Source organism: Poecilia formosa, unplaced genomic scaffold (assembly GCF_000485575.1).
Source record: "Poecilia formosa unplaced genomic scaffold, Poecilia_formosa-5.1.2 Scaffold445, whole genome shotgun sequence".
In the NCBI taxonomy this organism is placed as follows: Eukaryota; Metazoa; Chordata; class Actinopteri; order Cyprinodontiformes; family Poeciliidae; genus Poecilia; species Poecilia formosa.
This window is the reverse complement of record NW_006800384.1, coordinates 113,103-129,669: the sequence shown is the minus strand read 5'-3', so window position 1 is coordinate 129,669 and position 16,567 is coordinate 113,103. Positions and strand designations below refer to the sequence as shown.

Below are 16,567 nucleotides of genomic sequence, written 5' to 3'. Positions count from 1 at the left end.
TCTCGAGACACAGGACCACTCAATTAGTGTTTCTTTCTCACCTGGACTTTAAAATATCAGAACTTCTGCCTTGAATTTCTAATATGGGCTCATATTTTGCATAAACTTTGTTTTTCTTTTTTATTTGTCTTAGTTGTGTCTAGAAACTTAAATATGTCTTGAGATATTTCATAGAAAAAAGAAAAAGCAAGCGAGCTAATGTTCATTGGTTCCATTTGACCACCAATTTTATATTTGCTGTTGCTTCAATAATGATTTTGTTTTTAATTTTTCAAGTAAAGTGAACTCAAGTTTTGCTAAACCATTCCTCAAACACCTTGTTTATTGCAGCTTAATTACATTTACTTTTTCTGATTGTGACTTTTACAGAGGTATAGCATTTGATTAGTTTTATTGGTTTATTAGGTTATATGGCTGTGGGGTAGATAAAGAACAGTACATTTCTATCAGAGTCAAAATTATGGCAGGTCAAATATTGGCTTATGTCCTCACATAAAACCATGACAGCAACCTCTGTAAATCTACAAGTAGAAAGTAAAGATAACTGAGTAGCCAATCAGAAAACGTATAAAGATTCAGTGGTTTCCACTAAATGATTGGTTAATGTGAAATCCTGATATCAGCTGTGAGTCTCAGTGTTTTCTCAGCTGGTCTCCAACTCAAACTGACAACCTGTGGCAGGAATGTGTAGATGCACAAACTCTAACAAATACTTTTAATTTGAAAAGAAAGCAATGTTGTTTAAACAAGAAGTGACATGTTTTTTGATTACTTTAAAAAAATAATTGTTATCCATTATTATCTCTATTTATAATCCTGCAAACTAAACCCTGAATAAATAACAAAATCTGAAAACTTTCACTATTTACTAGTTCAATCGGCAAAGGCATCTGTCTGAGACACCACTGTCCTTATAAAGGATGTTTCATAAATGTGTCATTTAATAATTCACATTCACAAAGTCCTGTTGAAGTAGCAGGTTAACTTGATCTAAGAGTTAAGTGCTCTTTTACCTTGAGGCCTGTGAAGTCAATTTTCTGTCCATTTGGTATCAATTTGACTTAAGATCCAAGATTTCAACCATCAAGCCAAGACAACTTTTTAAAAATTTTATATAAAAATAGCAGGAACTAACCAAAGTGGTGAATGATCCATAAAATTAACAAAACAATAGAATTTAAAACTTTCAAATGATTAAATGCAACCAGCAGTTGTAGCGTGGAAAAACGAAAACATAATGCATTCCACAAAAATCCCCTCATTTGTTAAGTTTATTCATGTATTTTTATTTTTTATTTTCTTAATTTTATTGTCTTTCATTTTTATCTTGAAATTATTATTTTAAAAGAATCTATAATTTTGAGAAAATTTCGCTTAGCTGAAGTTTTGCGGTCGTGACCTGTGACGTCACTTCCTCTTTCCGTTCATGGCTGTTACGGAAGAAGGTGAGTTTCTCACGGAACTTCTGTTTTACTATCTGAAAGTTGCAGTTGATGACAAAATGTTTTACTATCTTTTAGCTAACACTTTTTGTAAGATGTTCGTTTCATTTTTTATATATAGTTCAGCGGAGGATGGAATGTTTTTGTCGAGTGTTAGACCGTACTGTTGCAGCAAATGTGTGAACAAGCTGACTGTTCTTCCCAAACTGTGCTGCGTTTTTTTTTAATGTGTTTTTTATGTCACCTGCTGGTGCATGATTTTGTAAATTATGATAAGTTGGCATTTTTAATGGACTTTCAATGCAACTTTTAGAGCAACTTTGCATTAAAAGTGTCATTATTTACTGAATGAGACTTCATGACAACTGTCATAAACAATCATAAAGACTTCTTTATGTTCATGACAGGTGTTATGTCATGTTTATGACAGTGTCATGTTAGTCTTATGCACACCCCTTCAAATAAATGTTACCGAAACTTGTAATACTGTTCACACTGGTTAGACATCAGTTCCTTTCATTTTTTCTTTTTTTTAATGTCTTTTTCAAGATGAACTAAAGGTAAGAGTTGCCTACAATAACCTAATAAATTGCCGAGGCAGGACATACCTGCCACACACCGGATTTGATTTTTTGTCCGACTGTCTCCTGGCAGATTTCTGATCAGTTAGTAAATGATTCCCAGATCCCAAATGGATCCCAGCCAGTTACTACGCAGATTCCAGTGAACTTTGCGTTACAGTTTTGTGATTTTGCCAAGTTTCTACGACGGCTCTTACTACAGGCTACTGCAGTTTTTTACTGTCCTGCTGCATACTTGGCGCCCTGCTGTCTTACCTCATACTATTCTGTGTGTTTATGGCGAAATGAAAAGATATGAAGGATTTACTTACAGGTTGTAAAATGGAAATGAAATGAAAAAGGTTGATCACTGACAATCAAAAATCAGTCAGTGAGTCATTTTACAAACTTTGTACCTTTTAGTCTTTACCAGGATATGTCTGTCAGGTGTGTCTCTCAAAGAGACACCAATAAATGTCTTTATTTGGCCAAATATAGAAGCGAGAAACACTGAACATGCTTGATGAGTCTCAAAGGCTCGGCTGTAAAGCTCAGAATTTGGGTAGTTTTGAAAAAGGACTTTTATTTTCAGATTTTTTAAGTTGTTCTGGTCACATTGTTTCACATAAAATCTCTAAAATGCCAATGTTGGAATTAAATAATATTAAGTTAATTTGGAGAAATTCACAGCATGACTGTGACCCGCTCTAACATTATTTATTAATAGTCCTCTCTTTGATTTTGAAACCTGTCTTATTTGCTGTTACACTGTTGTGTCTTTGTTGTCTTGACAATTTTCTGGTTTGAAAATTAAACCAGAAAATACGGTTTTCTAGTATTTTTAATGCTAGAATCAATCAGATATGCTATATTTATCAATATCAGTCACTGAAATATATTTTTTTGCACTTTAATGCATTTTAAAGTCTTTGTTTTACAAAACATATGTTTTATACTTTGAAGAATATCTTCTTCATCTTCACCCCAGACATGAAAAAAATAAGTTGACTTTTTACTTCTTTAAAATAATTTCTCTGTTTGCAGGTATATAAAGGCTAAAACATGAGAAAGAACAGACGTCGGTGTTCCTGGAGCTGTGATTCGAATCAGATCTGCTGGTGAAGTGTGGAGTTTTCTGGCTGCAGCTTTTCCACGCGTCGTCTGGAATTCCCTCTGAGCTTTGATCACCAGCGGCACCCAGCAGGAAGCGTCACTGCTGACGTTTTACTGGAGGTGAGAGTCTGACCGGACCTCCGGGCCGTGTTACTGTGTCAGCTCTATCAGCTCACTGTGCAAATATTACATTCACAGCTGATAAGAACTCACCTTTGATGCTGCAGACTGTCCTTTCATTGCACAACTTCACATTGTTCCCTTCCTTCTGTTCTCCCTTACTCAGCTGTCTGTGAACAATGAAATACTTAACTGTTGAGACTTTGTGTAAATTGTTGTATGTGACACAAGACATGCACCATTTCTCCTAAGTAAGCTGCTGTACGTGCACTAATCTGTTTCAAGACCTTTCAACTTTGCATCCAGTCTGTCTCCAATAAGCATTGATTCAACCTGCGAGTTTAAATCTGCTGAGATGATTTCTAAAATGACCTTTTGGTGTTCGTACAGTTTGGCTCTGTCGATGTATTGCTGTAGAAATGCAACCTGACTTTAAATGAGTTTAATAACTACATTCAAAACCGGAAACTGATCCACTTTGCATTTTTGCAGTGATTGACAACAAATGGTATTTCTAGTACAGTTTCACTCCAGTATATATGAAGGGTGAACTGAGGTTGGGCTGCGCGTTGCCACAGTTTAACACTGTTGCCTTGCAACTGAATCTCACCCTGGGCTCTTTCTGCATGGAGTTTGCGTGTTGTCCTCATACATGATTTGGTTCTCACCAGGTAAAAATATGACTGTTAATCCGTTACTGTAACCCAGCTTAGAGGCGAGTGTGTTCCTGCATTGGTGGTGCTGTGTGTCTGTGATGGCTTGTCATTGACTGGCCTAGCAGTTTTTTTCTTTTTAGCAAAGTGGATTTTGTTGAAATTTGGTAAGTATTAAGGAAGGAAAGGAAGACCCAAGACAGATGAGACAAAATATGGAAAACTATCAAAAATCTCTTTGAAAATTGGGAAAATATTTCTTAAATCCAACAAACTCAGTCAGCATTCACTAGTCCTTACTGTATAATGCTGGACTCCAAGCCTTTATTTGAGCAGCAGCAGCTGATAAACTTTTTTATCTCTTAGAACAATTTGTCTCTCAGAAACTGTCTTCGCTTGTTCATTCATGTTCACTGGGAATTACAACTTCGCTTGTGAGATAATCTCTCAGTAAGCAGATAACTTTCACAGTACTATCCTTTCATGATGTTTTTATACATGCATATTGAATATTAACACAATTTGCACACCATAAAACTGAGGACATGGGATGTACCTCCTGTTTATTTCAATAAAGAAAAAATAAGAGGCCTTACTATTTGGTAAAATATAGTACAGCTCTTTAACTAGGACAGATTGGCACACTGGTGGTGGTAAGTTACTATAAAGTAGCCAAAGTTGCCCTGGGCAGTCTGACATCGGCTGTCATAATTTCCTTGTTTGATGCAGAAAAGCTGAAATAATTATTTTGCTCAGAAAAATAACAATATTATAACATGAGGCTAAAGATCTCACAATGTGTTGGAAAAAAAGAAATTTGATTGATTTTTTATTACTGTTTTTTAGGTTGAGTAGAATTTAAAATGATGTGAGAAAATATACATACTATAATATTATGTAATGGTGTGACAATAACATTTCTAAAAACCAAAACTGTTGCAAAAATGGTGAGAGTAACTGATCTATCATGTTACATAACTAGGCCATACAAACCTAGAAAACAGGAACATAGGGTATAAATTGTACACTGAAACAAATGTGTAAATTCACAGATAATCCTGTTAAATCACAAACAGAAAATGTGATAAGAGCTGAGCACAAAAACATGTTTGGGACATGCTGTAAAATTAGGAGCTTACGTTCTTGCAAGGTAATTATTTCTTCAGATAAGGCAGCTGAAAAACAAGAACATTCAGACTGTCTGCACATGGCAGAAAACAAGTAAATAATTGTCAGCGTAATCCGAAAAAAATAATTGTCTTCTTGCCAAAAGAATCAGTGGTGAAGATTTACTTAGACACATACTAAACAAGATTCTGGTTTTTAAAGATGTAGGTGAAAGGTCATGCAACTATTCCACTTTGCAACTGACATACAGCTCATGTGAAAGCTTTTTATTATTATTTTTTACACATCCTGTATTATGAACATCATTAGAAAATTCACACATCTTAAAGATCAGACCAGCTGCAAATGAGCTGGGATGTGTGGACTTTTAAATTTGCTGAAGTGACGTTAAGATCACCTCTGAAAGCTGTGTTTGTTTGTACCTGCTAAAGCAGGAAAAGATAAAACTTAAATACCATCAATAGCTTGACAACATTTAGGAGAAGCAGGACTGAATAAAAATCTGAATGTTTTTATAATGTTGCATCCATAATGAAGAAGGGAAGTTCCTTGTAATCTGTCAGCGGATGTTACTGGAGCACCTTACACTTGTTTGTATTGTGTTTTTAAAATCCTTCTGGAACAGATTACAGCAGCATGAAACAGCAGAAGTTTTATCAGCACACAGAATTTCAATGTGAGAGAAAGTCAAAAACATTCGAGTGATGATTAACTGTGGTTCCTTCATTATCTTCACCTGTTATGAAACCACAGTGACCACTGGGACAGAAACATGTGGCCTCCCACAAACACAGTTCAGCTGATGACGATCCGGGGTTTTGTACTCCATGTTCATCTGAGATGTTTTTGCTTATGAAGAGAACTTAAAAAAAATAAAAATAAAATAAAAAACCACCAGCCTTAAAAAAAGGTTGATTTTTACTTTGAAATTCAATACTTTGCATATTTTTGAATTTTAACATCCAAACTCTCTGATCTTTTAAGCTTCTGTATGACAATCAATGTTTTTTGTACTTCATTAGATTTTTTATTATTTTCCAGCACCTGATTATTTTCAGAGCAGTAGCTTAACTCTGATCTAAAATATTTAAGCATAAAAAGGATCCTGAACTCATACGATGCATCAGAGTTGTGTACAAACATTAGACGACTAAACCAAATTATATTTAAATATTAAATATGTTTTCTCCTCATTAATATTATTATTAGGTATCACTACTCTTACATAAAACTTTGGGATACTCCATCTTCTGGAAAATAAATCCACTAAATGAAGGACAAATATGTTTTAACCAAAAATACATGAGATACAGACCCGAAGTCTGTGAATGTGAGAGTTCATGTTTGTACATATGCTTTCTTGTGTTTTCTGTTTGCTCAGCCTATTGTGACATTTGAATATACAGTAAATACCATACAATGTCACTGGCAGTATTTACCCTCTTCTAAGATACATTATACAAATACGACCTTAAGCATTGTTTTGTCTTGGTCTTTTGTCTTGGTCTTTAAAATATCAGAATTTTGTAAATGTTTTGTCTGACATTATGAAATACTTAATCAGATGTTTCAATTAATTTGATGCTACTCCTTAGTTGTGTTGTCTTAGTTCTTGAGTCAGTTGTTTCAGATGATGCTAATTGCTACTCTTTAGTACATTGCAGAATTCATGTGTTTGTAAAAAATGTTTTGATATAAACATGCTTTGTCTACTGATGTCCTAACGATAAAAGGAGGAAAGTCATCATGGCAAACCACTGAAAAATGAATCAGAATCACAAATATATCTTCAAATGCATTTATTGCTGTCTTCTCATTTGAGAGATTCAAATTATAATAAACAGAACAAAATGTCACCAGTGTTGTATAAAAATAAATTAAGACATCAAATAACATGAACAGAAAACAGTTATCCCTTTAAATAGGAAACGATGATGTATATCTGAAATAAGTTACCTTTAAATAGACATACACGGAGTAGGACAACATATTACAAATGGTTTTAAATACACTGTCCTGCTACAACAGCATATGGATGGAAAATAAATATTTCTGGAGGAAATTAGCCATGCCAAAAAGTATCATTAGGTATTTCTTGCTAGGTAGCAGAGAGGAAAACAACATGGAAAAATATTAAAAGAAGGATTGCTCATAAAGGTTGCGAAATTAAACTCTATGAAGACATATTTTACAATTCCAACTAGCTTGTTGAATCTCATACGTATCACTTTATGATTGACAAACTGAAGACAAAAATCCATGTAGTTTCCATTAAAAATACCTAACCTCTGCTTTCTTCCTCACTACATCTGCTTCACCCTCTGCTGCAACAGCTCCAGCTGACGGGCCATCTCATTGGGCAGGTCATCGTTCACCTGTGTGGTGAAATACTTCCTCACTTCCTCCACTTCCTTCTGCCAGAACTCATGTTCCAAGGAGAACAGCTCACTGAGGTTCACCTTTCCCTCTAGGGCCTGGAGGTTCAGGGAGTCGTTGCAGGGCAGGTAGCCCACCGTAGAAGGCATGGCGCCGGTATTGCCATCCACTCGCCTGAACATCCAGTCCAAAACGCGGATGTTGTCTCCAAAGCCAGGCCAGAGGAAGCCAGCTTTGGGGCTCTTTCGGAACCAGTTGACATGGAAGATCTTGGGCAGCTTGGCACCTGGACGGTCGGCCATGCTCAGCCAGTGAGAGAGGTATTGGCCGAAGTTGTAGCCGAAGAAAGGTCGCATGGCAAAGGGGTCATGCATGATTACCTTGCCTAGGTAAATAAAAAAATGAGAGAGGCTGTGAGTGAGTGTGGCTTTACTTCACTTCTGTGGAGTTGCAGATTGTAAAATACCCAAAAGACCAAAGGAGATCTTCTTAGTGTCACTGACCTTTGTGTTCAGCTGCTGCAGTGGCCTCTGACCTCATTGTTGCGCCAACAAATACCCCGTGTTGCCAGTTGAAGGCTTCATATACCAGAGGAACACCTGAAGAGAATCAGTTATGTTAGCATCTTTGCTAATCTTTTCTTACTTTCTGCTCCCAATTTACATCTTTACTCCTCTCTCTTGATTCAATGTTTGCTCACCTTCTGGCCTCCTGCCTCCAAAGATGATGGCTTCAATGGGGACTCCTTCTGGTGATTCCCACTGTGGGTCAATAATAGGACACTGACTTGCTGGGGTGCAAAAGCGAGAGTTGGGGTGAGCGCAGGGTTCCCCTATAGAGAAACAGACAAGACAATTTATTTTTTGCCTTTAAACAGAATGGAAAGTTTGTATTTTATTAGATATCTAAGTAATTTATTAAATCTGTTCTGGTCTTATTTTAAGCCTGTGGGTTTCTTACCGTCTTCTGAACTCCAGGGCTTGTTCTTCCATGATGTGAGCGTTACTCCCTCAGGCAGTTCCTGCTCCATTCCCTCCCAGTATATGCCACCATCACTGGTTTCTGCTACATTTGTGAAGATGGTGTTCTTAACAATGGTCGCCATGGCGTTGGGGTTGGTTTTAGCTGATGTACCAGGTGCAACACCAAAAAATCCATTCTCAGGGTTGATTGCGCGCAAGTTGCCTAAGAACAGGAATAACATCTGTTAGTTTTCATAGTTGTTCCTGATATTTCAGTTTTCCACAGCTGATGGCCAGTGAAAGATTTCTTACCTTGGTTGTCAAACTTCATCCAGGCGATGTCGTCTCCAACACACTCAACCTTCCAGCCAGGCAGCGTTGGGCAGAGCATGGCCAAGTTGGTTTTACCACAGGCACTAGGGAAGGCTGCTGCCATGTACTTCTTCTCTCCAGCAGGATTGGTGATGCCTAGAATCTGAACAGGAGAAACACTTAGTCATCTTCAGAATTGAAAAAGCTGTTGGAAATGGCTTCAATCCTTTTTTGTGCCTGTTGCTTACCAGCATATGCTCAGCAAGCCAGCCCTCTTCCTTGGCAATGCGTGAGGCAATGCGGAGAGCAAAGCACTTCTTTCCCAAGAGGGAGTTTCCGCCGTAACCGCTGCCAAATGAGATGATTTGTCTGCGTTCTGGGATGTGGGCGACGAGGGTCTGCTCAGGGTTGCAGGGCCAGTTATTTACCAGGGGCTCTGAAAGGAAAATCAGAGAATTTTTAAAATATGTGAATTATTTTGGTTTGCAGGAACATTTGGAAAATGAGAAAGTAGCATATTAATACATGTTCGGTAAACTTTTTTTGACATACTTTTAAGTGGGAGAGGGCAGCCGACGGAGTGCAAACAGCGAACAAACTCGCCATTTCCCAGTTCGTTGAGCACAGTCTTCCCCATTCGGGTCATCACCCTCATGCTTGCCACCACGTAGGGGGAATCGGTCAGCTCGACACCAATCTTTGAGAGGGGAGAACCGACAGGGCCCATGCTGAAGGGAACCACATACATGGTGCGACCTGAGGACAGAAAGGTAAAAGGATTGCTTACAATTGTCTTTTCTTTCATTTACTTTCATCAACTGATTCAAAATAGACATTCATTACAGTACCTTTCATGCAGCCGGGAAACCGTTGAGCCATGGCTTTGTCAAACTCCTCCGGGGACATCCAACGCCCCAGTTGGCTGGTCCCACCTCCCAGTGGCGTGGGCACCGTTTCCCTCTGCTCCCGAGTCACGATTACCGTCTTGCTCTCGACTCTAGCCACATCCCCTGGGTCTGTTCTAGCCAACCAGCTGTAAAATTAGAAATATAAGGGATAAGAAAGACAAATTCACAGCAAATCATGTCTTTGTTCTTCTGTCTTGTTTTAGAAAATAAAAAGAAAAAGCTACAAATTTTACAGATGTTAAGCTTGTTGCAAGTCATTCTCATCTATCACATTTTTCAGCTGCTGGTAAACACTTCTGGTTAGCTGAACTAACTGGACTTTCTGGTTTGTCAGACGGCACAATATTTTCTAAGTTTGTTGTCAATCAAAACAACGACTGATGACAGAATGATGCAAACTATCATCAACAACAACATGACTGGACAATTTACTGATTCCACTGATGCTTTGCTGCAAAAACAACTCTAGCTATAGTGATAGGTAGACAAAAAAATCTCATACTAAAACTGTTAAGCCCCTATTTCTTTGCAGCACTTTGCAACAAATTAGAAAAACCCTTCAAAGAGAAATCCTTCACATGAAGGAATTCATCCCTAATTAAATGCTTCAGATCAACCTACCAGTTCTCATATTTGGTGAGCTTCTTGATCATCCCTTGTTCCTCCAGCTGAGTTAGGATGGCTCGGTTTTCCTGATCCGAGCCATCGCAGATGTGAAGGGACTCGGGTTGGCACAGGGTAACATTGGTCTCCACAAACTCTCTGACCGCAGGGCTAAGGGCACTGAGCTCACCCTGCAGGACCCTGAGTCCGCTCTGGTTCTGTGACTGGATCTGAGGAGGCATGGTGAAGGAGTCCGGAGAAACAGCAAGTCGATAGACTGCGAGAGAAAAGATGAGAGGATGTCTGGAGTGAAGGGTGGGGAGAAAGTAGTGGAAAGTAAAATAAGAAGAAAAAGGTTGGGAGAAAGTTTGCAAAAGGGAATGGGAAAAAGATAAAACCATGAAGAGAAAAAGAGGTACAGAAGATAAAAGTTAGCTTTTTACACAGAAAACGTCACAATTGTTCAGATTCTGGTTCATCTCTGATGGCATTCAGAAACATCTCATTTCATGTCATCTTTCCATGGCTGCAAGAGCTGCAAAACTGAGTTTTGAAGTTACCTTCAACAATTTGTTGGGAGCAAGAAGTTGTTAGCTTGGCCTCATCGGCTGAAGCTTCTCGGTGACGGCTGTTCTCAGCTGAGTTTAGGACTGGTGGTCCGCTGTGTCTGCTCTGGAGAAGGTTTGCTCCTTTTATACCCTGGGATTTCCCTCTGACAGGGAGAGGGGTGTGTCAGGAGGTGTGTGCATAACCTTGTTGTGTTGAAATGACAGTGTTACATGCCACTGAATAATTATTAACTAACCACAGGACGTCATGTCATCTTCACAGAACCGGTTCCCCCCGGTGTCAGATGAATGATGATAAAGGGTTCAAATCTCAGACTGAGGAGACGTCAGCTTTTTGCTCATTAAGGCAATAATAATCTGTCATGTCTTTAATTAATTGAGAGATGAGCTTGTTTTAATTATACATATATTGGGAACTTAGTATTAGGTGCGAAGCAAAATTTCTGTTTTATATCTAAAATTCCTTAAGAAAATGTTTTCTGTGTGATTCAAACATTTTTTTCTGCTAATTATTCTTTCTGTAGAAGGCAGTTTGGCCTAAGATATTTAACATTCAATTCATACTTGGCGCTGCAGCGAAGGATTTTGAACTTTGACACAGTAAGTGATGCAAGTTCAGGGTTCGCTGTCGTGAGTCTGCAGTGTGACGTTGAGAACATTTTGGCTGGCCTCTTTTGTATTGGCTGACATCTGGGGGCTTGTTGAGTTAAAGGTTCAGTCAGGGGTTGGTGTGCGCAGAGAACTGAAGATAACGAGGGATATAGTCGTTGTTTTAACAGAGGAGATATTTGTATTTGATTAACACATCTTTAAGTTTGACATGGTCCTGCTGTGAAAGATACAGTACAGGGGAATGAAGACTGCAGAAACCTGACTTGTTGCTATTTCAGGGTTTGGGTCAAATGCTGCCTACAGTGAGCTAATTGAGCTTTTATTGCTGCTCAGCCGTTTTCTTCTAATCTTTCAAAATATGTCGCCTTTACTGACGGCAACTACTAATCTAAAAATGTTGTCCAAGATTCCTGGCTGCTGTATTCATTTCAGAAAACCTTCAGAGTTTTCATACTGTTTGGTGTTGTTATCCTGAGAGAAACTCATAGTTTAACGTGCAAACTGGCCTGTGGAATCTGAGAACAAGCTCTGGGATTAACAAAATGGCTCTAAATACTGAGTTACTTTGCCATGAACTTTTTGTGACGTCTACAGCTAGGACGTATATCAACTTAAACTTGCAAACAGTGAATCTGGTATTGGAATAAGAGACTTCCAAGTTGTTTGGAAATGGCCTATTGACCTTTCTTGTGTGGGCAAAAACAGCTGCTTCTCTTGAGATTTTTGTTTTTCCATTTAACCTTAACACTAAAACACCTGAAGGCTGAGAACAAAAACTAACTAAATCTCTACTTTCATGTAGACACTTAACTCTGCTGATGAATTATGCAATACATTTACCATTTTCTTCAGGATTAACTTTAAAATGCAATTAAGTTATTGCCAAAAATCTACAGTGGCAGAAACAATATTCAGTATAACTTCACAGGTTTCTAAAACTGATTACTGGGCAAAAAAGGTGAATGTGTCATAGAGGCACTTATGATTTCACAACAGCTTCTTTGAAGCTGTTTTATGAACAGCACTCTGAGCTGGGCATTAACTTCCTGGCAGATTACAAAACTAGGACAGTCTGCACATTTCAGTCTTACCTTTTCATTTTTATGTTTAGCACTCCTCCATAACTCCATATGCTTGATGCTAATTAAAGTCTACTGCATGTAAAGTTTTTATACAATGATGATAGTTAATTTTGATCTGGGAATGACTTAAATTGTTCCATTTTTTCCCAGTGTGACAGAGCTGTCATGCAAGTTAATTAATTTAACATTCACTTTGGTTTATTTCACAAAGTGGATGAAAGGCAACTTTCAGTTTCCTCCCAGCTAATGTCTTGAGACTTGGTGTTTACTCTCTGACTGAAGTTAGTTGATACTCTGAATAAATGAAGAGTTATTTAAAGCTTTGTTTGATTTAGCCCTTCTGGTTATTCAGGTTTGCACTCACTTGTTTTCTCACAGCACGCTTTAGCTGATTCATTCTGACAAGGATCATAATTCTCTGTTTGTTTAGGATTATATTTATTTAAACATTTCATTTTTTCCAATAACCTGTGATCAAATTGCAATGGACCTCTAACGTAATAGATTTCCCAGGTTAAAGTGCCAGAAATAAAGAAAATTGAAGGAATTTGCAGCTTTAATACATATTTCTCTCTGAAGTCATCGGAAAGTCCAACCAACCTACAGTGGCAGCTTGTATCCAGGATCTCGTTCTTTCGGTTGTGATCCGCGTGTGACCCCACGTGAGGGTGATATTGCATTTTCATGTCATATAAAGTCACATTGGGATTACAGATTTTGTGAAGATTCAGAACATTTAGCCGTGATTACTGATTTAATTTAAGCACACAGGTATCAGAGGTTCCCAACTAGCTTTAACAATGCAAGCTAATTACCTGAATTCCCCCTTTCCTGGAAAATAAAGGCTGTTAGATACATTTTTAGTCGAAGTTGATTTCTGCATTTAGATAACTTGCCTTGAATCAAAAAAGCTAAACTATTTTACTATTGCTCCAATCAAGCATTGTAAATACCCTAAACAAATGTATTATAAGTTCTTTAAGTTTTATATCCTAAACTGTGCAGAGTGATCAATTTCCCAAGAGGAACTGGCTCCAACCAGGTTGCTCGGTGTGTGTGTGCGAGTTGACTGGTGCTTCCATGAGGAGTTTGGTTTATTTAGAGCAAAAGACATCAATACAGCATTGCTGACCGAACAGCTTTCTCAGCAAAAGATAATGTTATTTTGTAAGATATGTGCCTGTGTGTGAGCAAAAAGAAAAACAGATGATGAAATGGATGTTATCTTTTAATGTAAAATTGCATCAGTCTTCATTTAGGGTTTTTTTTCTTTTTTTTTTTCGGCAGTTTATTTTTAAGTAGAATGAGGGAAAAATTAGATAAAGTTTAACAAAAACAAGTTCTTACAGTCATTCATTCAATGATGTGTTCATCCACACACAAAATAAAAATCGGCTGTTAAAATAAAAATAAAAAGATTTCATGTATTTTTCTCCTGCAGCATAAATATGAAATCATATTGTACTGCAGTTCTAAAGAGCTAAGTTGAATCTACACTCCTAGACCTCAGGTTAGTCACATAAATATAGAGGAAGAAAGTAATTTTTCCCTGAATTTAAGTATTCTACAAAATGTGTAGATAATCTTATGTAGCAGTTGTTTAAGGGAAACAGTTTGCCCAGCTTCACCAGTGAATGGAGGTCAGCCAAGAGGAAGGCTTGTTTTTAGTTCAGACGATCAAAAACATTTCTTTAAAAAACAAACGCACATCCTTGCTGTTGCATTAAAATAACCCAGTGTGTGGACACTTTGGCACAGTAATGTGTGGCACAAATCTGATGAGACAGACAAACTTCATAAAACATCAAAGTAAGTTGGTAATGGGGTCATAATTCAGTCTGCATAATTTTAGCCTAGACTGGGCTCCTCTTCTCTCTGCCCCTCTTCCTGTGGACTGAGGACCATTAGTGCTGAGAAAACCTTTTAAAAAACACATTTGCTTTGGATTCGCTTCTTGAAGGGGACAATTATGTAAAATCATTTTTTTTGTTATGATATTCCTGAATAATTTTTCTTTACATATTCCTTTCCAGCTGCTCATTTGCATGTCTCACACAAAAAAGATCTGCAGACTGCTACTAGTAGTGGCTATATTTACTTCTAAATCTATCTCGTATAAAAGTTTGTTTCAAAAATAAAGAAAAAGTAAAAAGTACTTGTTTGGTGACAAGACTTACTAAGTATTTTCCACCTCTAACTGGTTTGTACTTGTTGCCTTCACAGCATTAGTTCCTTTGATTAGGTCATGAGACGCATTTCACTACTGCTTTCACTTTCAAAGATAAAAGGATAACCACGTCACCATTTTTACCCTAGTGGTAGAAAAACAGCTTTTCCAGTTTCAACCAGTGAAACACCAGGTCTTTCTTGACATCTCCATCAGATGCATCCTGTCTGCAGACTCTTAGTTTCCTCCACACAGAGTCTAATTCTAACCAGCTTTAGCATTCACTAAAGTCTCTGCTAGCTGCAGTGCAGCATAGCAATGAGGGATGAGGGAGGAAGAATGAGCAGCACCACATGAGATTGTGATTGACAACACTAACTTTTTTTTTTGTTGCAACAAATAAGTGAAGAAATAACTTACAAAAGTTACGTACTGCAGCTTTAATGATAAAAGTACAAAATCAGAAACATGGTGTTGGGTTGGACCAGGTCCTCCATGCTCCATGTCACATGCTTGTCTTCCTGCTCTGCTTAATATTACTTTAATACTTAAGTTCTTTGGTTAAATCACAAGGACTCCACTGGTTTTTAAGATAAAATAGCTTCTCATTAGGTAGTGATGCTGTGTGGCCCAGTGCTACGACAGCCATGTCCCAGCACTGGTCCGGCTCCCAGTGGTTTAGGACCCATTCATTGTTATACCCTGATACAATTTGATGTGCTCTGCTATAAGATGAGACTCGACAGGTTTTAAGTGCATTACAAGTGTTTATCACATCATGATGTTTGGAGAACCTTTGGTGTTTTTATGTGCGTTACCAGAGTGACGGCAGCAAACAGGAAAAACAGATAAAAGTGTAGCAGACATCAGTCTGAACTGCTGTGTGTGAATCGCTGAAACAAACAGCAGCTGCTGAAGAGGAGGGTAAAGTACCAAGAGCAGTGACGTAAATCTGCACATCTGATAACATAGAGAGACCCACTTTTATGACGACATACATGTTTGTGAATTTATTTTGTAATTTGGACAATTTTGACATTATATAGAATTAGTTTAAATTTAGTTTAAACTGTGTAATTTGCAGATGTTTCTCAATTGTTCTTCATCTTTATCTTCATCACTCTCAAACTTGACTATTGTCAAAGGGTTTTGTTAGTTTGGTTTGTCTTTCTTCTGTTTTTATGCTAGAAAATAACATAACTTTTCTGTTTATAAACGGGACATATAGTTTGGTGTGTTTCTTCTTGATGCATCATTAAAGACAGATTTTCCGAGATGCCAGTTGAGTCCTGAGCCCATAGGTTCCCATGTTTTCATTTTTTAAATCTCTTGGTATTTCAAAAAGTCACGAGGCAGTGCAGTTTGAAAAGCTCCAGCTGCCTTTGGAAGAGAGCCTTTCCACTGTTAATCATAGTGTGTTCATTGTTAGAAAGCTCAGTTTTAGCCTCATCTGTTCCAGGTGAAGACTCAGTCTGCAAATATGGGAAAGAATCATTGGTTGGAAGATGTTTTAGTTTGTGCTTAAACAGACAAAACAGATGGACCTCTGAGATTGGAATTTGGCTATATCTGCAGTCTTCTGGCTGTGAATTTACTGAGGTTTTCACAAAACTAAGCAAAATTCAATTGACATAAATGACAAAAAATATTGTCAAACTCAAGTTTTCCTTAAAAAAAATGGGAAAAACTAATTAATGTGTAACATTTTATTAACTGTTCCTAAGTTTCACACTAATAAAGGCAAAAAATGCTTCCAGTTTGCTGCCCCCTTTCTGGAATAACTACAGAAAGACTCAAAGTTGAAGGAAATGGTTTCTCCTGATGTACTTAAAGCCACTTTTAATCAGTTTGTAAATAAGATTTGTTAAAGCAATTACAAAGAAATTTATTGAGCGTTATTTTATCCTCATTTTTACTTTCATGGATATGTTTGTTTTTTGTTATTTCTCTTCCTTTTTTA

At 37.5% G+C, this 16,567-nt stretch overlaps 1 protein-coding gene and 1 long non-coding RNA gene across 3 annotated transcripts in view; one reads left to right on the top strand and one right to left on the bottom strand.

Annotated features, from left to right (window-relative positions):
- Positions 1–1,386: 1,386 nt before the first annotated feature.
- Positions 1,387–16,567, top strand: part of LOC103155733 (uncharacterized) — a 37,717-nt gene continuing 22,536 nt past the window's right edge. Inside the window, exons 1-2 of the long non-coding RNA XR_478071.2 lie at positions 1,387–1,445; positions 3,047–3,235. This is a non-coding gene — a long non-coding RNA (uncharacterized LOC103155733). The remainder of the gene's footprint in view (positions 1,446–3,046; positions 3,236–16,567) is intronic.
- pck1 (phosphoenolpyruvate carboxykinase 1 (soluble)) lies at positions 6,944–10,922 on the bottom strand. 2 transcript variants are annotated; one of them, XM_016663791.1, is made up of 10 exons: positions 10,738–10,922; positions 10,196–10,454; positions 9,515–9,699; positions 9,219–9,422; positions 8,915–9,102; positions 8,667–8,829; positions 8,353–8,577; positions 8,093–8,224; positions 7,896–7,991; positions 6,944–7,777 (listed from the first exon to the last, which is right to left on the bottom strand). In XM_016663791.1, the coding sequence occupies exons 2-10, from the start codon at positions 10,417–10,419 to the stop codon at positions 7,320–7,322; spliced, it is 1,875 nt and encodes a 624-aa protein (XP_016519277.1). In that variant the 5' UTR covers positions 10,420–10,454; positions 10,738–10,922; the 3' UTR covers positions 6,944–7,319. The 2 variants fall into 2 exon arrangements, with proteins under 2 accessions (XP_016519277.1, XP_007577585.1); XM_007577523.2 differs by having other exon boundaries at positions 10,196–10,480; positions 10,738–10,921.

What these genes read in the sequence shown, in the direction of transcription:
- pck1 (XM_016663791.1), bottom strand. Translation starts at nt 10,419, where the DNA reads ATGCCTCCTCAGATCCAGTCACAGAACCAGAGCGGACTCAGGGTCCTG. An exon ending in CTGCCCTCTCCCACTTAAAA is followed by an intron (nt 9,103 to 9,218) that starts GTATGTCAAAAA and finishes TTTTCCTTTCAG; the next exon opens with AGCCCCTGGTAAATAACTGG. An exon ending in TGGAGGCAGGAGGCCAGAAG is followed by an intron (nt 7,992 to 8,092) that starts GTGAGCAAACAT and finishes GATTCTCTTCAG; the next exon opens with GTGTTCCTCTGGTATATGAA.